At 49.9% G+C, this 26,755-nt stretch overlaps 1 protein-coding gene across 1 annotated transcript in view; it reads left to right on the top strand.

The window, feature by feature from the left end:
* The window catches only part of LOC144486626 (pyruvate carboxylase, mitochondrial-like), a gene marked incomplete at its 3' end in the record, with an annotated part of 306,524 nt that overhangs the window by 83,147 nt on the left and 196,622 nt on the right, over nucleotides 1-26,755 (top strand). The window contains exon 3 of the mRNA XM_078204674.1: nucleotides 21,963-22,145. Within this exon, the coding sequence (XP_078060800.1) occupies nucleotides 21,963-22,145 (183 nt within the window). The remainder of the gene's footprint in view (nucleotides 1-21,962; nucleotides 22,146-26,755) is intronic.

The following is a 26,755-nucleotide window of genomic DNA, read 5'->3' as shown; positions in this document are numbered from 1 at the left end:
ATGGCCAATCCACCTAACCTGCACATCTTTGGACACTAAGGGGCAATTTAGCATGGCCAATTCACCTAATTCGTACATCTTTGGACATGAGGGGGCAATTTAGCATGGCCAATCCCCCTAACCCGCACATCTTTGGACACTAAGGGGCAACTTAACATGGCCAATCCATGGTTGGGTTTCCTCCAGCTGCTCTAGTTTCCTCCCAAAGATGTGTAGGTTAGGTGGATTGGCCATGCTAAATTGCCCCCTCATGTCCAAAGATGTACGAATTAGGTGAATTGGCCATGCTAAATTGCCCCTTAGTGTCCAAAGATGTGCAGGTTAGGTGGATTGACCATGCTAAATTGCCCCTTAGTGTCCAAAGATGTGCAGGTTAGGTGGATTGGCCATGCTAAATTGCCCCTTAGTGTCCAAAGATGTGTAGGTTAGGTGGATTGACCATGCTAAATTGCCCCTTAGTGTCCAAAGATGTGCAGGTTAGGTGGATTGGCCATGCTAAATTGCCCCTAGTGTCCAAAGATGTGCAGGTTAGGTGGATTGGCCATGCTAAATTGCCCCTTAGTGTCCAAAGATGTGTAGGTTAGGTGGATTGGCCGGGCTAAATTGTCCCTTAGTGTCCAAAGATGTGTAGGTTAGGTGGATTGGCCATGCTAAATTGCCCCCTCATGTCCAAAGATGTACGAATTAGGTGAATTGGCCATGCTAAATTGCCCCTTAGTGTCCAAAGATGTGCAGGTTAGGTGGATTGGCCATGCTAAATTGCCCCTTAGTGTCCAAAGATGTGTAGGTTAGGTGGATTGACCATGCTAAATTGCCCCTTAGTGTCCCAAAGATGTGCCAGGTTAGGTGGATTGGCCATGCTAAATTGCCCCTTAGTGTCCAAAGATGTGCAGGTTAGGTGGATTGGCCATGCTAAATTGCCCCTTAGTGTCCAAAGATGTGTAGGTTAGGTGGATTGGCCGGGCTAAATTGTCCCTTAGTGTCCAAAGATGTGTAGGTTAGGTGGATTGGCCACGCTAAATTGCCCCTTGGGGCGGGATTCTACGGCCTCTCTCATTCCGAAACCGCAAAATCCCACCATTGGTCATTGGACCATTCCATTCTCCGCCCCTCGCCCGCTCCGATTCCGGGGGCGCTAAAATTCCGGCCTTCGTGTCAGGGGGGGGGTGAGCAGGGTAAATGCGTGTGGTGGTGGGGGAGAAGGCCCGGGTGGGACTGCTGCCGGTGCAGGCTCGATGGGCCGAATAGCCTTCTTCTGCAGTGTCGGGATTCCAGGATTCTAATCTGCCAGCCTCGATCGAACGGCCGCGGAGCAGGCCCGACGGGCCGAATTCTGCTCCTAACTCTTCAGGGCGACCAGTGCTGAGCCGCCCCGGGGACGCCCACACCGCCTGAGAGGAGAGAAAGAGAGAGAAAAAAAGTAAAAGGCGATTTCTTGCTATGGATTGATCTGCAATCAGTTTTTTATGACGCTCATTTAATTTCTGTGATTCTGCAACTCCACTTCTGTCACTCGGAGAGTTGAAATACAGAGTGCGACTTCCCAACCACAATAATCATCTTCACACAAGGAAAATGATTATTTTACTTTCTGGATGATTAAATGCTGAAGCACGGTCGTGTTGTGTCAGTGTTATTCCGAGCTACTTCGATTGCTTTTTCTCGACAGCCTCTCACATTGGTGTGGACGGAACATTATCGATGCAGTTTGCATGTCACTGTCCCTTGGTCCGTACCTCGACCGCACCAACAACCTCCTTTCTTTCCTTTCTGATTTATTATTGTCGCTTGTATTCCTGCGCGCCATACAGACGAAGCAAACCGTTCACAGAGAAGGAAAGAGTGCAGAATGTAGTGTCACAGTCACAGCTAGGGTGCAGAGAAAGATCAACTTCATCATAGAATCATAGAAACCCGACAGCGCAGAAAGAGGCCATTCGGCCCATCGAGTCTGCACCGACCACAATCCCACCCAGGCTCTACCCCCATATCCCTACATATTTTACCCGCTAACCCCTCTAACCTACTAATGGGACTGAAGGTGGACAAGTCCCCGGGTCCGGATGGAATGCATCCCAGGGTATTGAAAGAAATGTCAGAGGTAATAGTGAATGCGTTAGTGATTATTTATCAAAACTCGTTGCATTCTGGGGTTGATTGGAAAACAGCTAATGTTACGCCGCTGTTTAAAAAAGGAAGGAGACAAAAGGCGGGTAACTATAGGCCGGTCAGCTTAACGTCTGTAGTAGGGAAAATGCTGGAATCCATTATTAAAGAGGAGATAGCAGGGCATCTGGATAGAAATGGTTCGATCAATCAGACGCAGCATGGATTCATGAGGGGAAAGTCGTGCTTGACGAACATGTTGGATTTTTATGAAGATGTGACTAGGGCGGTTGATGGAGGAGAACCGGTGGATGCGGTGTTTTTGGATTTCCAAAAGGCGTTTGATAAGGTGCCCCATAAAAGGCTGCTGAAGAGGATTAGGGCACACGGAGTTGGGGGTAGTGTGTTAAAGTGGATTGGGGACTGGCTATCCGACAGGAAGCAAAGAGTCGGAATAAATGGGTGTTTTTCCGGTTGGAGGAAGGTAACTAGTGGCGTGCCGCAGGGATCGGTACTCGGGCCGCAACTATTGACCATTTATATAGATGATCTGGAGGAGGGGACGGAGTGTAGGGTAACGAAGTTTGCAGACGACACAAAGATAAGTGGAAAAGTGAATCGTGTGGAGGACGGAGAAGATCTGCAGAGAGATTTGGACAGGCTGAGTGAGTGGGCGAGGATATGGCAAATGGAGTATAACGTTGATAAATGCGAGGTTATACACTTTGGAGGAAATAATAACAAATGGGATTACTATCTCAATGGAAACAAATTAAAACATGCTACCGTGCAAAGGGACCTGGGGGTCCTTGTGCATGAGACGCAAAAGCCCAGTCTGCAGGTACAACAGGTGATCAAGAAGGCAAATGGGATGTTGGCCTATATTGCGAAGGGGGTAGAATATAAAAGCAGGGATGTGTTGATGCACCTGTACAGGGCATTGGTGAGGCCGCAGCTGGAATACTGTGTGCAGTATTGGTCCCCTTATATGAGGAAGGATATATTGGCATTGGAGGGAGTGCAGAGAAGGTTCACCAGGTTGATACCGGAGATGAGGGGTTTGGATTATGAGGAGAGGCTGAGGAGATTGGGTTTGTACTCGTTGGAGTTTAGAAGGATGAGGGGGGATCTTATGGAGACTTATAAGATAATGCGGGGGCTGGATAGGGTGGAGGCGGAGAGATTCTTTCCACTTAGTAAGGAAGTTAAAACTAGAGGACACAGCCTCAAAATAAAGGGGGGTCGGTTTAAGACAGAGTTGAGGAGGAACTTCTTCTCCCAGAGGGTGGTGAATCTCTGGAATTCTCTGCCCGCTGAGGTGGTGGAGGCTACCTCGCTGAATATGTTTAAAGCGCGGATGGATGGATTCCTGAGCGGTAAGGGAATTAAGGGTTATGGGGATCAGGCGGGTAAGTGGTACTGATCCACGTCAGATCAGCCATGATCTTATTGAATGGCGGGGCAGGCTCGAGGGGCTAGATGGCCTACTCCTGCTCCTATTTCTTATGTTCTTATGTTCTTATCTCAGGACACTTAAGGGGCAATTTTAGCATGGCCAATCAACCTAACCCGCACATCTTTGGACTGTGGGAGGAAACCGGAGCACCCGGAGGAAACCCACGCAGACACGAGGAGAATGTGCAAACTCCACACAGACAGTAACCCAAGCCAGGAATCGAACCCAGGTCCCTGGAGCTGTGAAGCAACAGTGCTAACCATTGTGCTACCGTCCAAATATTGGACTTGATTTATTATTGTCACATATTGTCGCGAGGGGGATAGAATATAAAAGCAGAGAAGTTTTGCTGCATCTCTACGGGGCATTGGTGAGGCCGCAGCTGGAATACTGTGTGCAGTATTGGTCCCCTTACTTGCGGAAGGATATATTGGCCTTGGAGGGAGTGCAGAGAAGGTTCACCAGGTTGATACCGGAGATGAGGGGTGTAAATTATGAGGAGAGACTGAGCAGATTGGGTTTGTACTCGTTGGAGTTTAGAAGGCTGAGGGGTGATTGCATATAAGATAATGAAGGGGCTGGATAGGGTAGAAGTGGAGAGATTCTTTCCACTTAGAAGGGAAACCAGAACTAGAGGGCACAGCCTCAAAATAAAGGGGGATCAGTTTAGGACAGAGTTGAGGAGGAACTTCTTCTCTCAGAGGGTGGCGAATCTCTGGAATTCTCTGCCCACTGAAGTGGTGGAGGCTACCTCGTTGAATATGTTTAAATCACGGATAGATGGATTCCTGATCGGTAAGGGAATTAGGGGTTATAGGGATCAGGCGGGTAAGTGGAACTGATTCACTTCAGATCAGCCATGATCTTGTTGAATGGCGGGGCAGGCTCGAGGGGCTAGATGGCCTACTCCTGCTCCTATTTCTTATGTTCTTATGTATTGGGATACAGTGAAAAGTATTGTTTCTTGTGCGCTATACAGACAAAGCATACCGTTCATAGAGTACATAGGGGAGAAGGAAAGGGGATGGTGCAGAATGTGGTGTTGCATTCATAGCTAGGATGTAGAGAAAGATCAACTTAATTTTTAAAAATTCATCTATGGGCCAGCGTCGCCGGGTGGGCCCAGCATTTATTGCCCATCCCTAGTTGCCCCTTGGAGGGCAGTTGAGAGTCAACCACATTGCTGTGGCTCTGGAGTCACATGTAGGCCAGACCGGGGTAAGGACGGCAGATTTCCTTCCCCAAAGGACATTTGTGAACCCAGATGGGTTTTTCTGACAATGGGTCATCAGTAGATCCTTGATTCCAGATATTTTTCATTGAATTCAAATTTCACCAACTGCTGTGGCGGGATTCGAACCCGGGTCACCCAGAACGTTAGCTGAGTTTCTGGGTTAATAGTCTAGTGATAATACCAGTAGGCCATCGCCTCCATCGTTAAAAGATCATACGATATTGGAGCATAATTAGGCCATTCAGCCCATCGAGTCTGCTCTGAGAATTGGTAGGGCCATTCAAAAGTCAGATGGCAGCAGGGAAGAAGCATTTCTTGAGTCGGTTGGTATGCGTCCTCAGACTTTTGTATCTTTTTCCTGAAGGAAGAAGGTGGAAGGGAGTGTGTCCGGGGTCCGTGGGGTCCTTGATTGTGCCGGCTGCTTTTCCCGAGGCAGCGGGAAGTGTAGACGGAGTCAATGGATGGGAGGCTGGTTTGCGTGATGGGACTGGGCTACGTTCATGAACCTTTGCAGTTTCTTGCGGTCTTGGGCAGAGCCCATACCAAGCTGTGATACATCCGGAAAGGATGCTTTCTATGGTGCATCTGTAAAAGTTGGTGAGAGCCGTAGCGGACATGTCGAATTTCCTTAGCCTCCTGAGAAAGTAGAGGTGTTGGTGGGGCTTTCTTAACTATAGCGTCGGCGTGGAGGGACCAGGACAGGTTGTTGGTGATCTGGACACCTAAAAACTTAAAGCTCTTGACCATTTCCACTTCATCCCCATTGATGGGACATCAGTCATCTGATAGTTCGCAATGCTGGGCTTGATTTCCAAACTCCACATTCTCAATATTTAAACATGAGCAAGATTCTGGGAGTGCTGGAAATCGGAAATTCAAACAGAAAATGCTCGGCGGGCCTGTAACGAGTAGGAGAGTGAGAGAGACCATAAGATATGAAAGCAGAATGAGGCCATTCGGCCCATCGAGTCTGCTCCGCCATGGCTGATAAGTTTCTCACCCCCATTCTCCCGCCTCTTCCCCGTAACCTTTGATACCCTCACCAAGGAATTAGAGGAATTAGAAGGCCAAAAAGGGTCACGAAATGTCCTTGGCAGACAGGATTAAGGAGAATCCCAAGGCATTTTATTCATACGTTAGGAGCAAAAGGGTTGTCAGGGAAAAAATTGGACCTCTCAGGGACAAAAGTGGGGAATTATGCTTAGAGCCCAAAGAAGTAGGGAAGATCCTAAATTAATACTTTGCGTCGGTATTCACAAAGGAGAGGGATGTGTTGACTGGGAGTGTCTCGGAGGGGAGTGTTGAACCGTTGGAGAAAATCTCCATTACAAGGGAGGAAGTGTTAGGTTTGTTAGAGAATATAAAGACTGACAAATCCCCAGGGCCTGATGGAATCTATCCCAGACTGCTCAGGGAGACGAGAGATGAAATCGCTGGGCCTCTGACGCAAATCTTTGTCTCGTCACTGGACACAGATGAGGTCCCAGAGGATTGGAGGATAGCTAATGTGGTCCCGTTATTTAAGAAGGGTAGGAAGGATAACCCGGGAAATTATAGGCCGGTGAGCTTGACGTCTGTGGTTGGGAAGTTGTTGGAGAGGATTCTTAGAGATAGGATGTATGCGCATTTAGAAAGGAATAAACTCATTAACTATTGTCAGCATGGTTTTGTGAGAGGGAGGTCATGCCTCACTAACCTGTGGAGTTTTTTGAAGAAGTGACCAGAATGGTTGACGAGGGATGGGCCGTGGATGTCGTCTATATGGACTTCAGTAAAGCGTTTGACAAAGTCCCTCATTGTAGGTTGGTGCAAAAGGTTGGATCTCATGGGATAAAGGGGGAGGTGGCTAGATGGGTGGAGAACTGGCTTGGTCACAGAAGACAGAGGGTGGTGGTGGAAGGCTCTTTTTCCGGCTGGAGGCCTGTGACTAGTGGTGTTCCGCAGGGCTCTGTATTGGGACCTCTGCTGTTTGTGATTTATATAAACGATCTGGAAGAAGGTGTAACTGGGGTGATCAGTAAGTTTGCAGACGACACGAAAATGGCTGGACTTGCAGATAGTGAGGAACATTGTCAGAGGCTACAGAAGGATATAGATAGGCTGGAAATTTGGGCAAAGAAATGGCAGATGGAGTTCAATCCAGATAAATGCGAAGTGATGCATTTTGATAGAACTAACGTAGGGGGGAGCTATACGATAAATGGCAGAACCATAAAGGGTGTAGATACACAGAGGGACCTGGGTGTGCAAGTCCACAGATCCTTGAAGGTGACGTCACAGGTGGAGAAGGTAGTGAAGAAGGCATATGGCATGCTTGCCTTTATAGGACAGGGCATAGAGTATAAAAGTTGGGGTCTGATGTTGCAGATGTATAGAACGTTGGTTCGGCCGCATTTGGAATACTGCGCCAAGTTCTGGTCGCCACACTACCGGAAGGACGTGGAGGCTTTGGAGAGAGTACAGAGGAGGTTTACCAGGATGTTGCCTGGTATGGAAGGGCTTAGTTATGAGGAGAGGTTGGGTAAACTGGGGTTGTTCTCACTGGAAAGACAGAGGATGAGGGATGACCAAATAGAGGCATATAAAATTATGAAAGGCATAGATAGGGTGAACGGTGGGAAGCTTTTTCCCAGGTCGGTGGTGACGTTCACGAGGGGTCATAGGTTCAAGGTGAGGGGGGGGGAGGTTTAACACGGATGTCAGAAGGACGTATTTTACACAGAGGGTGGTGGGGGCCTGGAATGCGCTGCCGGGCAAGGTGGTGGAGGCGGACACACTGGGAACGTTTAAGACTTATCTAGATAGCCACATGAACGGAGTGGGAATGGAGGGATACAAAAGAATGGTCTAGTTTGGACCAGGGAGCGGCACGGGCTTGGAGGGCCGAAGGGCCTGTTCCTGTGCTGTACTTTACTTTGTTCTTTGTTCTTCAACACACTCAATGACCCGGCCTCCTCTGTGGCAATGAATTCCACAGATTCACACACCCTCTGGCTGAAGAAATTCCTCCTCATCTCAGTTCTAAAGGGCCGTCCCTTTACTCTGAGGCCGTGCCCTCGGATTCCAGTCTCTCCGACTAATGGAAACATCTTCCCCACGTCCACTCTATCCAGGGCCTTTCAGCATTCTGTAAGTTTCAATGAGATCCCCCCCCCTCCCACCCCCAATTCTTTCAAACTCCATCGAGTGCAGAGAAACATAGAAGATAGGAGCAGGAGGAGGCCATTTGGCCCCTCGAGCCTGCTCCGCCATTCATCACCATCATGGCTGATCATCCAACTCAATAGCCGAATCCTGCTTTCCCCCCATAACCTTTGACCCCGTTCGCCCCAAGTGCTATATCCAGCCGCCTCTTGAATACATTCAATGTTTTGTCATCACTACTTCCTGTGGGAATGAATTCCACAGGCTCACCGGGTGAAGAAATGTCTCCTCATCTCTGTCCTAAATGGTCTACCCCGAATCCTCAGACTGTGATCCCTGGTTCTGGACTCCCCCCCACCATCGGGAACATCCTCCTTGCATCTACCCTGTCTAGACCTGTTCGAATTTTATAAGTCTCCATGAGATACAGACCCAGAGTCCTCAAACGCTCCTCATACGTCAAGCCTTTCATTCCTCGGATTGTTCTGGTGAACCTCCTCTAGACCCTCTCCAGACAGACGGCGGGATCTTTCTCTCCCCCCACTGCGGCGTGTTTTGGAGTGGCGGCGGGAGTTGGCGTACTGCTTTCTGATGGCGGGATCCTACGGTTCCCGCTGTTGCCAACAGGATTCCCAGTTGACCACACCCTTCGCTGCTGGAAAAGCCATGGTGGCAGGGGGTTGCGCAGGAGTGGGATGGGGCATGGATGTCTCCTGGTGAACTATTGTACACTGGGGAGGGGGCATCCTTTAAATATGGCGCCCTGATCTTTGCGAAACTTGGAATATTGTTCTGGTCACCTATTATACAAAGGACAATTATAGAACAAAGAGATCTATGGGGTACAGGTTCATAGCTGCTTGAAAGTGGAGTCACAGGTGGACAGAGTGGTGAAGAAGGCATTCGGCATGCTTGGTTTCATTGGTCAGAACATTGAATACAGGAGTTGGGACGTCTTGTTGAAGTTGTACAAAACATTGGTAAGGCCACACTTGGAATACTGTGTGCAATTCTGGTCACCCTATTGTAGAAAGGATATTATTAAACTAGAAAGAGTGCAGAAAAAGCTTACTCGGATGGTACCAGGACTTGATGGTTTGAGTTATAAGGAGAGGCTGGATAGACTGGGACTTTTTTCTCTGGAGCATAGGAGGCTTAGGGGTGATCTTAAAGAGGTCTATGAAATAATGAGGGGCACAGATCAGCTAGATAGTCAATATCCTTTCCCAAAGGTAGGGGAGTCCAAAACTAGAGGGCATAGGTTTAAGGTGAGAGGGGAGAGATACAAAAGGGTCCAGAGGGGCAATTTTTTCACACAGAGGGTGGTGAGTGTGTGAAACGAGCTGCCAGAGGCAGTAGTAGAGGTGGGTACAATTTTGTCTTTTAAAAAGCGTTTAGACAGTTACATGGGTACGATGGGTATAGAGGGATATGGGCCAAATGCGGGCAATTGGGACTGACATAGAACATAGAAAAACTACAGCACAAACAGGCCCTTCGGCCCACAAGTTGTGCCGAACACATCCCTACCTTCTAGACCTACCTATAACCCTCCATTCTATTAAGCTCCATGTACTCATCCAGGAGTCTCTTAAAATACCCTATTGAGTTCGCCTCCACCACCACTGACGGCAGCCGATTCCACTCGCCCACCACCCTCTGTGTGAAAAACTTACCCCTAACATCTCCCCTGTATCTACCCCCCAGCACCTTAAACCTGTGTCCTCTTGTAGCAGACATTTCCACCCTGGGAAAAAGCTTCTGAGAGTCCACCCGATCTATGCCTCTCAACATCTTATACACCTCTATTAGGTCTCCTCTCATCCTTCGTCTCTCCAAGGAGAAAAGACCGATTTCCCTCAGCCTATCCTCATAAGGCATGCCACTCAATCCAGGCAACATCCTTGTAAATCTCCTGTGCACCCTTTCAATCTTTTCCACATCCTTCCTATAGTGAGGCGACCAGAACTGAGCACAGTACTCCAAGTGGGGTCTGACGAGGGTCTTATATAGCTGCATCATTATCCCCGGACTCCTAAACTCAATCCCTCGATTGATAAAGGCCAGCACACCATACGACTTCTTAACCACCTCCTCCACCTGCGGGGCTGATTTTAGAGTCCTATGGACCCGGACCCCAAGGTCCTTCTGATCCTCTACCGTACTAAGAGTCTTTCCCTTTATATTGTACTCCTTCATCCCATTTGACCAACCAAAATGGATCACGACGCATTTATCTGGGTTGAAGTCCATCTGCCACTTGTCCGCCCAGTCCTGCAACCTATCTATGTCCCTCTGTAACTTCTGACATCCCTCCAGACTATCCACAACCCCACCAACCTTCGTGTCATCGGCAAACTTACCAACCCATCCCTCCACTTCCTCATCCAGATCATTTATGAAAATGACAAACAGCAAGGGTCCCAGAACAGATCCCTGGGGCACCCCACTGGTGACCGACCTCCATTTAGAAAAAGACCCATCTATACCCACTCTCTGCCTCCTTTGGGCAAGATGTGGAGATGCTGACGTTAGACTGGGGTAAGCACAGTAAGAAGTCTCACAACACCAGGTTAAAGTGCAACAGGTTTATTTGGTAGCAAATACCATAAGCTTTCGGAGCTTGCTGCTCCTTCGTCAGATGGAGTGGTCTCTGTTCTCCAACAGTGCACAGACACAGAAATCAAGTTACAGAATACTAATTAGAATGCAAATCTCTACAGCCAGCCAGGTCTTAAAAGGTACAGATAATGTGGGTGGAGGGAACATTAAACACAGGTTAAAGAGATGTGTATTGTCTCCAGACAGAACAGCTGGTGAGATTATGCAAGACCAGGGGGAAAGCTGTGGAGGTTACTGATAATGTGACATAAATCCAACATCCTGGTTTAGGCCATCCTCATGTGTGCGGAACTTGGCTATCAGTTTCTGCTCAGCGACTCTGTGCTGTCGTGTGTCGTGAAGGCTGCCTTGGAGAACGCTTACCTGAAGATCCAAGGCTGAATGCCCGTGACTGCTGAAGTGCTCCCCCACAGGAAGAGAACAGTCTTGCCTGGTGATTGTCGAGCGGTGAGATTGTTCTCACGTGAGAACACCATCTACCAGGTACACGGTACCTACTCTTGCAACTCGGCCAACGTTGTCTACCTGATACGCTGCAGGAAAGGATGTCCCGAGGCATGGTACATTGGGGAAACCATGCAGACGCTACGACAACGGATGAATGAACACCACTCGACAATCACCAGGCAAGACTGTTCTCTTCCTGTGGGGGAGCACTTCAGCAGTTACGGGCATTCAGTCTTGGATCTTCAGGTAAGCGTTCTCCAAGGCGGCCTTCACGACACACGACAGCGCAGAGTCGCTGAGCAGAAACTGATAGCCAAGTTCCGCACACATGAGGACGGCCTAAACCGGGATGTTGGATTTATGTCACATTATCAGTAACCTCCACAGCTCGCCCCTGGTCTTGCATAATCTCACCAGCTGTTCTGTCTGGAGACAATACACATCTCTTTAACCTGTGTTTAATGTTCCCTCCACCCACATTATCTGTACCTTTTAAGACCTGGCTGGCTGTAGAGATTTGCATTCTAATTATTATTCTGCAACTTGATTTCTGTGTCTGTGCACTGTTGGAGAACAGAGACCACTCCATCTGACGAAGGAGCAGCAAGCTCCGAAAGCTTATGGTATTTGCTACCAAATAAACCTGTTGGACTTTAACCTGGTGTTGTGAGACTTCTTACTGTCCTTTGGGCAAGCCAGTTCTGGATCCACCGGGCAGCAGCCCCTTGGATCCCATGCCCTCTCACTTTTTCTCGAAGCCTTGCATGGGGGACCTTATCGAACGCCTTGCTAAAATCCATATAAACCACATCTACCGCTTTCCCTTCGTCAATGTGTTTAGTCACATTTTCGAAGTACTCCACCAGGCTCGTAAGGCACAATCTGCCCTTGACAAAGCCATGCTGAGTATTCTTGAGCATACTAAACCTCTCTAAATACTCATATATCTTGTCCCTCAGGATCTTCTCCATCAGTTTACCAACCACTGAGGTTAGACTCACTGGTCGGTAATTTCCTGGGCTATCCCTGTTCCCCTTCTTGAAAATAGGAACCACATCCGCAATCCTCCGGCACCTCTCCCGTCTCCATCGACGACGCAAAGATCATCGCCAGAGGCTCTGCAATCTCTTCCCTCGTCTCCCACAGTAACCTGGGGTACATCCCATCCGGACCCGGCGACTTATCTATCTTGATGCCATTCAAAGATTCCAGCACAACCTCTTTGTTAAAGTTCACATACTCAATCCTTTCAGTCCACCGCAAGCCCGCAGTACATCCACCCAGGTCCTTCTCCTCTGTGAAAAACGAGGCAAAATACTCATCGAGCACCTCTGCCATTTCTACTGGTTCCGTACAGACTTTCCCGCCTTCACCTTTTATAGGCCCTATTCCTTAATGGTTAAAAAAAGGGGTGGCATGGACAAGTTGGGCCGAAGGTCCTGTTTCCATGCTGTAAACCTCTATGACTCTAATCGGAATTGCTGGCAGGTTCAGTCAGAGGCCGTTCCATCGGCGTGGGACCCTGTCTCTCGCTGGCAAGTGATGGACGGATCTTCCAGCAGAGTGGCAAAGTCTTCAAGGCCAAGTGAAGTGAATTAAATGCTTCATTCTGCATCATTGGGCTGCTGTGGTATTGATGGAGTTGGGTTGAGTCAGGAATTTCAGGTCAATTAACCGGCTGAGGGAAAAAGAACAAAGGTGCTTTGGATGATATTATTTGCACGGTTACGAGTTTCTGGTCAGGGTTTAGATAGAAACATAGAAACTAGAAGCAGGAGGAGGCCATTCGGCCCTTCCAGCCTGCTCCGCCATTCATTTTGATCATGGCTGATCATCAAATTCAATACCCTGATCCCCCTCTCCCCCCCCCGCCATATCCGTCGATCCCTTTAGCCCCAAGAGCGATATCTAATTTCTTCTTGAAATCACACAACGTTTTGGCCTCAACTACTTTCTGTGGGAGTGAATTCCACCACTCCCTGGGTGAAGAAATTTCTCCTCACCTCAGTCCTAAAATGTTTACCCCCTTATCCTTAAACTATGACCCCCCTAGTTCTGGACTCCCCCCACCATCGGGAACATTCTTTCTGAATCTACCCTGTCTAACCCTGTTAGAATTTTATAAGTTTCTATGAGATCCCCTCTCACTCTTCTAAACTCCAGTGAATATAATCCTCACCGACTTAGTCTCTCCTCATATGACAGACCTCCCATCCCAGGAATCAGCCTGGTAAACCTTCGCTGCGCTCCCTCTATAGCAAGGACATCCTTCCTCAGATAAGGACACTAAAATTGCACACAATACTCCAGGTGTGGCCTCACCAAGGCCCTGTACAATTGCAGTAAATCATCCCAATTGCTATACTCAAATCTAATGGGCGGTGCGGTGGCACAGTGGTTAGCACTGCTACCTCACAGCGCCAGGCACCTGGGTTTGACACCCAGCTTGGGTCACTATCTGTGTGGAGTCTGCACGTTCTCCCCGTGTCTGCATGGGTTTCCTCCGACAGTCCAAAAGACATGCGGGTTAGGGTGCATTGGGCCGTGCTAAATTCAGTGTACCCGAACAGGCGCCGGAGTGTGGCGACTCGGGGATCGAATAATCCCCCAGTGCAGATGGAGGCCATTTGGCCCATCGAGTCTGCACCGACCACAATCCCACCCAGGCCCTATTCCCGTAAACCCCATGCATTTACACCAGCTAGTCCCCCTGACTCTACAGGGCAATTTAGCATGGTCAATCCACCTAACCCGCACACCTTTGGGACTGTGGAGGAAACCAGAGCATCCGGAGGAAACCCACTCAGATACGGGGAGAATGTGCAGACTCCCCACAGACAGTGACCCGAGGCCGGGATTCGAACCCTGGCGCTTTGAGGCAGCAAAGCTAACCACTGTGCCACCCTCACAGTAACTTCACTGCAGTGTTAATGTAAGCCTAATTGTGACAATGATAAATAAATTTGGAATCTCCGGCGACACTGAGGGATAGGCTGAGGGAGCTCGGTCTTTTCTCCTTGGAGAGACGTAGGATGAGAGGAGACCTAACAGAGGTATATAAGATGTTGAGAGGCATAGATCGAGTGGACTCTCAGAGGCTTTTTCCCAGGGTGGAAATGGCTGCTACGAGAGGACACAGGTTTAAGGTGCTGGGGGGTCGGTACAGGGGAAATGTTCGGGGGAAGTTTTTCACACAGAGGGTGGTGGGCGAGTGGAATCGGCTGCCGTCAGTGGTGGTGGAGGCAAACTCAATAGGGTCTTTTAAGAGACTCCTGGATGGGTACATGGGACTTAATAGGATGGAGGGTTACAGATAGGCCTAGAAGGTAGGGATATGTTCGGCACAACTTGTGGGGCCGAAGGGCCTGTTTGTGCTGTAGGTTTTCTATGTTTCTACACAGCAGATCGAAGGGTCTGCTTTGGAAGGAGTTGATGTTTTGACCTTTGAAAGCCCCCTTCCCATCCCCTGAACTGAGCCACACTCACTGGCTCACGGCCTATCCAGATGTGGATTGTCTGGCCCGACTCCCAGATGAGCGTTGATGAACTGCAGCCCATTTCTCTGCAATAAAGGATCTCTGTGTCGCGTTACTGAGTGAAAGAACATCTCTGTCACAAAGCAATTGCTTTGTATCTTCTGGAAGATTGCACGGATGGGGGGAGGTGGGGCAGAGGGGGAGCAGGGTGGTTGGGGTTATGTTGACGGTTCTCACAAGGTTGCAGTGGTGTTTCTGTGAAAGTTCATTTTATTTACCAGTAGGTTTAACACTGCGATGAATTTACTGTGAAAATCCCCTAGTCGCCACACTCCGGCGCCTGTTCGGGTACACTGAGGGAGAATTTAGCACCAAACCAGCACATCTTTAGACACTAAGTGGCTAGTTAGCATGGCTAATCCACCTAACCTGTACATCTTTGGACACTAAGGGGCAATTTAGCATGGCCAATCCACCTAACCTGTACATCTTTGGACACTAAGGGGCAATTTAGCATGGCTAATCCACCTAACCTGTACATCTTTGGACACTAAGGGGCAATTTAGCATGGCCAATCCACCTAACCTGCACATCTTTGGACACTAAGGGGCAATTTAGCATGGCCAATCCACCTAACCTGCACATCTTTGGACACTAAGGGGCAATTTAGCATGGCCAATCCACCTAACCTGCACATCTTTGGACACTAAGGGGCAATTTAGCATGGCCAATCCACCTAACCTGCACATCTTTGGACACTAAGGGGCAATTTAGCATGGCCAATCCATCTATTCTACACATATTTGGACTGTGGGAGGAAACCAGAGCACCCGGAGGAAACCCACCCAGAACGTGCAAACTCCACAGTGACCCAAGCCGGGAATCGAACCGGGTCCCTGGCGCTGTGAGACAGCAGTGCTAACCACTGTGCCACCATGCCGCCCTGCAGACGGATGAGACACTTTAAGAGTTTGTTTCCCTGCTCAGAAATCGGGGGGTTGGGAAAGGAAAACTACATTTAAAAATCAAAACATTATTCCTGTCTTGCGAGCTTCCAGATGACATTTCATCTCTCGGCTCCTCCATCGCCACCATCCAGAAATTCAGTCACAATCTGATTTAATTCAAGTCTTTTCAGCCTTCCAGAATTTCTTTTCTAAACCTCTTGGCTTTGCTTTCTGGGACTAATCAACGCCTTAAGTTTCTTGAAGTTAATTTATGGGACATGGGCTTCGCTGGCAGTACCCAGCATTTATTGCCCATCCTAGTTACCCCTTGAGAAGGTGTCCAAAGATGCGCAGGTTAGGTGGATTGGCCATGCTAAATTACCCCTTAGTGTCCAAAGATGTGCGGGTTAGGTGGATTGGCCATGCTAAATTGCCCCTTAGTGTCCATAGATGTGTAGGTTAGGTGGACTGGCCATGCTAAATTGCATCTTAGTGTCCAAAGATGTGCAGGTTAGGTGGATTGGCCATGCTAAATTGCATCTTAGTGTCCAAAGATGTGCAGGTTAGGTGGATTGGCCGTGCTAAATTGCCCCTTAGTGTCCAAAGATGTGTAGGTTAGGTGGATTGGCCATGCTAAATTGCCCCTTAGTGTCCAAAGATGTGCGGGTTAGGTGGATTGGCCATGCTAAATTGCCCCTTAGTGTCCAAAGATGTACAGGTTAGGTGGATTGGCCATGCTAAATTGCATCTTAGTGTCCAAAGATGTGCAGGTTAGGTGGATCGGCCGTGCTAAATTGCCCCTTAGTGTCCAAAGATTTGTAGGTTAGGTTGATTGGCCATGCTAAATTGCCCCTTCGTGTCGAAAGATTTGTAGGTTAGGTTGATTGGCCATGCTAAATTGCCCCTTCGTGTCCAAAGATGTGCAGGTTAGGTGGATTGGCCATGCTAAATTGCCCCTTAGTGTCCAAAGATGTGCAGGTTAGGTAGATTGGCCATGCTAAATTGCCCCTTCGTGTCCAAAGATGTGCAGGTTAGGTGGATTGGCCATGCTAAATTGCCCCTTAGTGTCCAGCGATGTGCTGGTTCGGTGGATTGACCATGGTTAATGTGTGGGTTTGCAGAGCGAGGGCCTGGAGAAGATACTCTGTCAGAGTTGGTGCAGACCCGATGGGGCCGAATGGCCTTCTTCTGCACTGCTGGGTTTGTTTGATTCTATTCGATGGATTCTCTGACCTGAATATTAAAGTTTTGTAATGTCCTTTCAGATATTTGAAGAACAGAGGAGGTTGGGGGAAGGGGATTGGGGTTTTCTGGGGGAGCGGTGGGGGCGGAGGGTGATGGTTCTGGAAGGGTTGTGGGGGTTTCCCCCCACAGTTTGGAGGGTTGTCTGGAACTGTCGCTATCCTCGGGACAGCTGCGCCTCTCCGACACCTGACTGTGACACCGCGCTGCGACTGATAGGCGACTTTGCTGTCAGCTCTGAGCTCGGGAGCTTGTCATTCCTGAATAATGTGTTGCTGGGTCCCTTAAGTTGAGAAATAGCCCAATTTGGAAGTCCGCGTGTTCTTGCCGTGTCTTTGCGGCACAGCTGCCTCTTCATCTTGTTCTGTTCCACTGCCTCGGGTAACGATTCCTTCACAGGTTCGGCCTGCTTCAATATTTCATTTGACACAAACGTTCTTTTTCCGGAGACTCGCGAGATGTTGGCAACACTGCTGCCGGCAACGCCCCAAGTGTTGGTCTCTGTGCTACCCAAGGCACACCAAATGTTGGCAAGACCATCGCCAGAGGCGCCCCAGATGTTGACAACATCATCACCAAGAATGCCCCAGATATTGGCAACACCCCTGCCAGGCACCCCAGATGTTGGTCTCAATGCTACCAAAGACGCACCAGATGTTGGCAACACCACCACCAAGGGGTGCCCCAGATGTTGGCAACACCATCAGACGGGGAGGCAGTGGCCCAGTGGTATTATTGCAAGATTATTAATCCAGAAACTCAGCTAATGTGCTGGGAGATCCAGGTTCGAATCCCGTCACGGCAGATGGTGGAATTTGAATTCAATAAAAAATATCTGGAATTAAGAATCTTCTGATGACCCATTGTGGGAAAAACCCATCTGGTTCCCTTTAGGGAAGGAAATCTGCCGTCCTTACCCCGGTCTGGCCTACATGTGACTCCAGAGCCACAGCAATGTGGTTGACTCTCAACTGCCCTCCAAGGGGCAACTAGGGATGGGCAATAAATGCTGGGCCCAGCCAGCGACGCCCATGTCCCACGAATGAATATATTAAAAAATGATGTTGGCCGCACTTGTGTCACTGGAGCTGCCTCAACACACGTCCCACCATCGGTGGGAACGGTAGATCACAGAATCATAGGGTGCAGAAAAGGCCCTTTGGCCCATCGAGTCTGCACCGAATTAACTTCGCTCTCAAACGTTAAATCGTCAACCCACAGCCCGGTTCGGGAATGTAACCACAGCACTCACGATTTAGGATTTAGAATCCATTTTGTCCCCTCCATGACCAGGGGGGGAGTGAGTTGCATTTGATAGAATCGTACAACCCCTACAGTGCAGAAGGAGGCCATTCGGCACACTGGGTCTACACCGACAACAATCTCATCTCGGCGCCTATCCCCACAACCGCACTTATTTACCCTGCTGGTCCCCCTGACACTAAGGGGCAATTTAGCATGGCCAATCCACCTAACCTGCACATCTTTGGACACTAAGGGGCAATTTAGCATGGCCAATCCACCTAACCTGCACATCTTTGGACACTAAGGGGCAATTTAGCATGGCCAATCCACCTAACCTGCACATCTTTGGACACTAAGGGGCAATTTAGCATGGCCAACCCACCTAACCTGCACATCTTTGGACACTAAGGGACAATTTAGCTTTACCAATCCACCAAACCTACACATCTTTGGACACTAAGGGGCAATTTAGCATGGCCAATCCACCTAACCCGCACATCTTTGGACACTAAGGGGCAATTTAGCATGGTCAATCCACCCGAACCTACACATCTTTGGACACTAAGGGGCAATTTAGCATGGTCAATCCACCTAACCTACACATCTTTGGACACTAAGGGGCAATTTAGCATGGCCAATCCTCCTAACCTACACATCTTTGGACACTAAGGGGCAATTTACCATGGCCAATCCACTCAACCTCCACGTTTTTTGGACTGTGGGAGGAAACCAGAGCACCCGGAGGAAACCCACGCAGACACGGGGAGAACATGCAAACTGCACACAGGCAGTGACCCAAGTCGGGAATCGAACCCAGGTCCCTGACGCTGTGAGGAAGCGGTGCTAACCACTGTGCCACCATGCCGCCAGGGACCCGGGTTCAATTCCCAAGAAGGGATACGGCACGCTTGCCTTCACCGGTCGGGGCATTGAGTATAAAAATTGGCAGGTCGTGCTGCAGCTGTACAGAACCTTAGTTAGGCCTCATTTAGAATATTGTGTTCAGTTCTGGTCGCCACACTACTAGAAGCATGTGGATGCTTTGGAGAGGGTACAGAAAAGATTTACCAGGATGTTGCCTGGTATGGAGGGCATTAGCTTTGAGGAGAGGTTGGATAAACTCGGTTTGTTCTCACTGGAATGACAGAGGTTGAGGGGGTGACCTGATAGAGGTCTACAAGATTATGAGGGGTGTGGACAGAGTGGATAGTCAGATGTTCTTTCCTGGGGTAGAAGAGTCAAGTACTGGGGGACATAGGTTTAAGGTGCGTGGGGAAAAGTTTAGAGGAGATGTGTGAGGCAAGTGTTTTACTCAGAGGGTGGGGAGTGTCTGGAACTCGCTGCCCGGGGAGGTGGTGGGAGCGGGTACGATAGCGACATTTAAGGGACAACGAGACGAATACATGAATAGGATGGGAATGGAGGGATCCGGACTCTGTTAGTGCGGACGGTTTTAGTTTAGTTAGGGCATCATGATGGGCGCAGGCTTGGAGGGCCGAAGGGCCTGTTCCTGTGCTGGACTGTTCTTTGTTCATTGAAAGGCCTCATGTTCGGCGGAGCGGGTCTTGTGTTACGTGACAGCGCAGGGCTTTTCAGTGCCGGGGGGAATCTGGCGCTTTGGGATTTTAATCTTGGCCAGACAGGGGAGAATGGAAAAAAAGCCTTGGGGAGATTCGGCTCAGTCGAATCCCTGTCAGCGTTGCTGGAGTTACACGTTACAGGACAAGTCACTGAATCGATCCAGAAAGTGGACCGAGGTCGGCATTTATCATTCCATCCCATCTTTCAGGAGAGAGGTGTGCGGCAGTGACACTGTCCCTTTGCACGTCTCCTTCCTGTCTCTGAGATGGAGCAGATTAATGCTTCCTGTCAGACCTGAACCCATCGCGGGGCTGCAATTAAATGGCCACGGATTAAAGAGAGCTTTTAAACCTCTCACCTCGTCCCGCCAATCCACATGTTTTTCCGGGTGGTGGGAGTGGAATTAAAATTACCCCCACATCTTTCACTGGTTCATTAATCACACCCGGATTCGATTCCCGGCTTGGGTCACTGTCTGTGCGGAGTCTGCACGTCCTCCCCGTGTCTGCGTGGGTTTCCTCCGGGTGCTCCGGTTTGCTCCCACAGTCCGGAAAGACGTGCTGGTTAGGTGCTAAATTCTCCCTCAGTGTTACCCGAACAGGCACCTGAGTGGGGGATTTTCACAGTAACGTCATTGCAGTGTTAATGTAAGCCTTACTTGTGACACTAATAAATAAACTTAAAAGTTTACTTTAACTCCCGGACAATTTCTCTTTGACGTTTATTTATCAGCGTCCCGTGTCGGCTTACATTAACACTGCAATGAAGTTACTGTGAAAGTCCCCTAGTCGCCACACCCCGGCGCCTGTTCGGGTAACACTCTTTCGGACTGTGGGAGGAAACCGGAGCACCCGGAGGAAACCCCACGCAGACACGAGGAGGAGAGCATGCAGACAAGAACCAGACCCTCCTGTTGCTTGCCATTTCAACACCGCACCCTGCTCTCCTGTCCACATGTCCGTCCTTGGCCTTCAGCGATGTTCGAGCGAACCCCAACGCCAACTGGAAGAACAACACCTCATCTTCCGATTGGGCACTTCCGGACTGAACACTGAGTTCAACAACCTCAGAGTATGAACCCCCACCCCGCCCACAGAATACCACAGTGCAGAAGAGGGCCTTCAGCCCATCGAGTCTGCACTGACACATAGAAATCATAGAATCATAGAAACCCTACAGTGCAGAAAGAGGCCATTCGGCCCATCGAGTGTCTGCACCGACCACAATCCCACCCAGGCCCCACCCCCATAACCCTACATATTTACCCGCTAATCCCTCAAACCTACGCATCATAGGACACTATGGAGCAATTTTTTAGCACGGCCAATCAACCTAACCCGCACATCTTTGGACTGTGGGAGGAAACTGGAGCACCCGGAGGAAACCCACGCAGACACGGGGAGAATGTGCAAACTCCATACAGACAGTGACCCAAGCCGGGAATCGAACCCGGGTCCCTGGAGCTGTGAAGCAGCAGTGCTAACCCACTGTGCCACCATGCCGCCCCATGAAAGGCCCTGACCTGCCCACCTAACCGCACTTGTCAGCACTTGGCCCATAGCCTTGAGTGTTATGGCGTGCCAAGCGCTCATCCAGATACTTCACCCCATTTCCATTTCTTTTATTTCATTTCTTCCTTCCATCTTTTTATCCTTATTTTTATTTTTCCACTCCTGAAATCTCGCTCTCCGTTTTGTCTTCGAAACCCCATCTCCCACTCCCCCTTCCCCTCCCGCTCCCCCTCCCCAGCCCCAGGACCAACTGCCACGTTCCTCAGGTTGTCCTTTGACACTCTGCACCTTTGTTTTGCTATTTATACATTCTGATCTCTTACTGGACGCTATTAGCACCTTTCTCAACCTTTATCTTCACCATTGACATTCTCTTTCTCCAATTACAACCCAACTCCTAACTCTCACAGGATAAATCTTGTCTGATTTTCCTTCTCTTCAGCTCTGATTCGGTTTTTGATTTGATTTGTTATTGTCACATGTGTTGGGATACAGTGAAAAGTGTTGATTCTTGCGTGCTGTACAGACAAAGCATACCGTTCATAGAGAAGGAAAGGAGAGAGTGCAGAATGCAGTGTTACAGTCACAGCTAGGGTGTAGAGAAAGATCAACTTAATGCGAGGTAGGTCCATTCAAAAGTCTGACGGCAGCAGGGAAGAAGCTGTTCTTGAGTCGGTCGGTACGTGACCTCAGACTTTTGTACCTTTTCCCGACGGAAGAAGGTGGAAGAGAGAATGTCCGGGGTGCGTGGGGGTCCTTGATTATGCTGGCTGCTTTTCCCGAGGCAGCGGGAAGTGTAGACAGAGTCAATGGATGGGAGGCTGGTTTGCGTGATGGGACTGGGCTCGGACAGATTTTTTGGGGGAATGGCCAACAGCGCAGCGCTACAAAGGAATTCTCTCCTGCCCTTTGTCTGACCTCTACTCTGTTTCCCCCCCTCCCCACCGGCAGGTGTTCCGCAGCGGAGAAGGGATGGGAATCCGCCTGGATATCGCCTCGGCCTTCCAGGGGGCGCTGATCTCGCCGCACTACGACTCGCTGTTGGTGAAGGTGATCGCCCACGGCAAGGACCACGCCACGGCTGCCTCCAAGCTGAACCGGGCCCTGGCAGAGTTCCGGATCCGAGGGGTCAAGGTAAGAGTTTCCCCCCTGGCTCCCGCCGCGGGAGCAGGAGGCGAGTCGGCGGGATGTGTTGCGGGCGAGTCCCATTCTGTTTTGTCTCGATGGGTTATCGATCGGAGTCTCCCCCTTGCGACTGGCAGTGGAGTTGACAATGACTGATGTGCTTATCTGGGTATCTGGTACCTCATGATCGATGCGCCCAATCGAAACGGGCTCTGTTGCCGTCTGCTTTGAGGGGGTTTAACCCAGCTGAGTCTAAACCGGCTGGCGGAAAGTAACTGAGCGCCAACGCTGTCAGAGATTGTCATGCGAAAGTTGGCAGCGTTCGACCGGGGCCTCAGGAGGGCAGGGCGAGACAGACAACCCAGAACAGTGTCCGTAACGGAGAGCCATTTGTAACAACACAGTCAGAATTCACCTTGGTTAATTGGGCAGCAGTTGGGGGAGGGGGAATGCGTCAATTAAACCGACCCGTTTGGCCGGGGTCAGAGGTCGATTTGAAATAAAGATGTGTAGCGCGGGAAGACTGCAATGACTTTGATATCATGCGTACTCTTCAGGCACACAGGTCACTGAAAGTGGCCACGCAGGTGGAGAAAGTAGTCAAGAAGGCATACGGCATGCTTGCCTTCATCAGCCGGGGCATTGAGTTTAAAAATTGGCAAGTCATGTTGCAGCTTTATAGAACCTTAGTTAGGCCGCACTTGGAAAATAGTGTTCAATTCTGGTCGCCACACTACCAGAAGGATGTGGAGGCTTTGGAGAGGAGACAGAAAAGATTTACCAGGATGTTGCCTGGTTTGGAGGGCATTAGCTATGAGGAGAGGTTGGAGAAACTTGGTTTGTTCTCGCTGGAGGTTGAGGGGCGACCTGATAGAAGTCTACAAGATTATGAGAGGCATGGACAGAGTGGATAGTCAGAAGCTTTTTCCCCCAGGGTGGAAGAGCCAATTACTAGGGGGCACAGGTTTAAGGTGCGAGGGGCAAGGTTTAAAGGAGATGTACAAGGCAAGTTTTTTTACACAGAGGGTGGTGGGTGCCTGGAACTCGCTGCCGGAGGAGGTAGTGGAAGCGGATACGATAGTGAATTTTAAGAGGTGTCTGGACAAATACATGAATAGGATGGGAATGGAGGGATACTGTCCCCGGAAGGGTAGGGGAGAGTAGCTATTAGTTAATTCGGGCAGCATGGTCGGTGCAGGCTTGGAGGGCCGAAGGGCTGTGCTGTAACTTTCTTTGTTCTTCATTCACCTGTATTAATCATTGCCACAGAATCGCGCTGCGAGCAGGGGCTGTGTTGGTGTCTAAGCCCCCAGTGAATGAAATGATCGCTGCCCCCTCTGTTCAGTCGAGCGTTAACCTCGCGAGAGGGTGGCGAAGGTTGCGGGGGTGGGGGCGTCACACCTCCCCTTGAGACCGATGGTCCATCAGGGACGGGAATGCCAAGGGCAGGAATGGCGCGAAATAACTCCCCCAAGGCCGGAGTCCCTTCACCAGATTCCCCTTTATTTGCAAACCAGATCCCGCTCCGAAGAGTGCCTCAAGTACCAAGCCAGAGCCTGGAGTGTCAGCAGGCCTGACACTCCCCCATATATTTATATGCAGAGGTGAGACTTCCTCGTTGGGCCGCCAATCATTAACTCAATCAGGGAGCTCATGCTCTAAGAGGCCAACCTCGTGGGGCCCCCTTGAAGTCATCACACAGCGCGATGACAGCATTCCTTCCCGGTTTTTCTTCCAACGTCCTCTCCCGAAACGGGCGCGTCCTGTCCGGGCTACAATTCCCCGGCAAATTCCGAGCCTCGGAAACTAAGCCCCAAACGTCCGATGTCCGGGTGGGATATCACGCCAGAGTCCGTAGGGATTTGGTTTGGGATCCAAAGGGAAGATCGGCCACCGATAGATGTAGAGGTCTTCGCAAGATCTACGACTGGTCCTATGGATGATTCGATGAACGGTTTACAACGATGCAACTTGGGAGAGTCTGGGAGCTACCAAGAGGAAAGCACTGGCCACAACCCTTACCCATGAGGACATGTAGTTCAAACCAGGGCCAGGACTCACTCAGTTCATGGTGGGGCGTTGGGGAGAGTTATAGAACAAAGAGATCTAGGGGTACAGGTTCATAGCTCCTTGAAAGTGGAGTCACAGGTGGACAGAGTGGTGAAGAAGGCACTCGGCATCCTTGGTTTCTTCGGTCAGAACATTGAATACACGAGTTGGAATGTCTTGTTGAAATTGTACAAGACATTGGTAAGGCTACACTTGGAACACTGTGTACTGTTCTGCTCACTCTATTATAGAAAGGATATATGTCCCAACCTCCCACAAAACAAACTCGAATGAATTAACGTGAGGGGAGTGAGATCTTGCTCTGTCAGGTTGTTGGTCCGCCCCCTCTGACCAGGCGAGGTGGGCTCAGAGGATGAAGCAAGGCCGAACATGGGCTGGATTGGAGACTCCGCTGGTCTCAGACTGGATATCGATGTTTCCCGCTCTCAGTGAGGGGGCAGTATTTATTAACCCTCTCGAGTTGTCCCAGCTAAAATGCTGAAGGCAATGCCAGGTCCAAACACCATGGCACAATAATCAAGAGTGCTTTCAATAGCAGCTTGAAGGGTAGTCATTGTTACACTGACAAAAGCATGGCAGCGAATAAGTGCACAGCAAGTCCCAGGAAGCTTTTCTTTTGTTCGATATGGTATGGGGGACATTAGCTATGAAGAGAGAAACTTGGTTTGTTCTCACTGGAGCGACGGAGGTTGAGGGGAGACATAGAAACCCTACAGTGCAGAAGGAGGCCATTCGGCCCATCGAGTCTGCACCGACCACAATCCCACCCAGGCCCTACCCCCACATATTTTACCCGCTAATCCCTCAAACCTACGCATCCCAGGACTCTAAGGGACAATTTTTAACCTGGCCAATCAACCTCACCCGCACATCTTTGGACTGTGGGAGGAAACCGGAGCACCCGGAGGAAACCCACACAGACACGAGGAGAATGTGCAAACTCCACACAGACAGTGACCCGAGCCGGGAATCGAACCCAGGACCCTGGAGCTGTGAAGCAGCAGTGCTAACCACTGTGCTACCGTGCCGCCCTGATAGAAGTCTACAAGATTATGAGAGGCATGAACAGAGTGGATAGTCAGAAGCTTTTTCCCAGGGTGGAAGAGTCAATTACTCGGGGGCACAGGTTTAAGGTGCGAGGGGCAAGGTTTAAAGGAGATGTACGAGGCAAGTTTTTTACACAGAGGGTGGTGGGTGCCTGGAACCCGCTGCTGGGGGAGGTAGTGGAAGCGGATACGATAGTGAATTTTAAGGGGCGTCTTGACAAATACATGAATAGGATGGGAATAGAGGGATATGGTCCCCGGAAGGGTAGGGGGTTTTAGTTCAGACGGACAGCATGGTCGGTGCAGGCTGGGAGGGCCGAAGGGCCTGTTCCTGTGCTGTAATTTTCTTTGTTCTTTGTTCTTTGATATCATTAAACTCCAAAGAGCACAGAAAAGGCTTACCAGGATGCTACTGGGATTTGATGGTTTGATTATAAGGAGAGGCTGAATAGACTGGGATTTTTTTTCCAGCATAGGAGGCTTAGGGGTGATCTTAATCTCCCAGCACAGATCAGCTGGATGGTCAACATCTCTTCCCAAAGATAGGGGAGTCTAAAACTAGAGGGCATAGGTTTAAGGTGAGAGGGGAGAGAGACAAAAGGGTTCACAGTGAAATTTTTTCACACAGAGGGTGGTGAGTGTCTGGAACGAGCTGCCAGAGGTAGTAGTAGAGGCGGGTACAATTTTGTCTTTTAAAAAGCATTTAGACAGTTACATGTATATGTATTCCCTGTCCCAGTCCCGCCAGTGACGCGATGGGGATTCCCACCAGCCATAGAAATCCCCCTCCTCTGCCACAGTGAAGCCCCCCCGCCCTCTCCCCCGGGGGTTTGCAACAGGTTGGACAGACGGGGACCTGGCAAAGAGAGCCCGCCAGGGGTGGGTTAGGGGAGGCACGCAGGTGAGTGACCCCCCCCCCTTACGGGTGCCGGGGGGTGGGAGGGGGTGTGGGGGTGTCATGCCCAGGCAGTGCCCTGGCACACACTATGCCCCTGCTGGGGAAGGACTTTCGTTGTGGAGGTTCTTTAAAGTTTAAAGTTTATTTATTAGTGTCACATGTCAGCTTACATTAACACCGCAATGAAGTTACTGTGAAAATCCCCCTCGTCGCCACACTCCGGCGCTTGTTCGGGTAACACTGAGGGAGAATTTAGCACGACCCAATGCAAATTAACCAGCACGCCTTTCGGGCTGGGGGAGGAAACCGGCGCACCCGGAGGAAACCCACGCAGACACGGGGAGAACGTGCAGACTCCACACAGACAGTGACCCAAGTCGGGAATCGAACCCGGATCCCTGGCAATTGCGAATATTAATTGAACAGGATTACCTATTGCAAAGTAAATCAGGTTAGTTAGCTAATTTATTATTGTCACAAGTCGTCTTACATTAACACCGCAATGAAGTTACTTTGAAAATCCCCCAGTCGCCCACTCTCCGGTGCCTGTTCGGGTATCCCTGAGGGAGAATTTAGCACCTAACCAGCACGTCTTTCGGACTGTG

This window comes from Mustelus asterias, unplaced genomic scaffold (genome assembly GCF_964213995.1).
Source record: "Mustelus asterias unplaced genomic scaffold, sMusAst1.hap1.1 HAP1_SCAFFOLD_418, whole genome shotgun sequence".
Taxonomy (NCBI): domain Eukaryota; kingdom Metazoa; phylum Chordata; class Chondrichthyes; order Carcharhiniformes; family Triakidae; genus Mustelus; species Mustelus asterias.
This window is presented reverse-complemented; position numbering and strand designations above follow the sequence as displayed.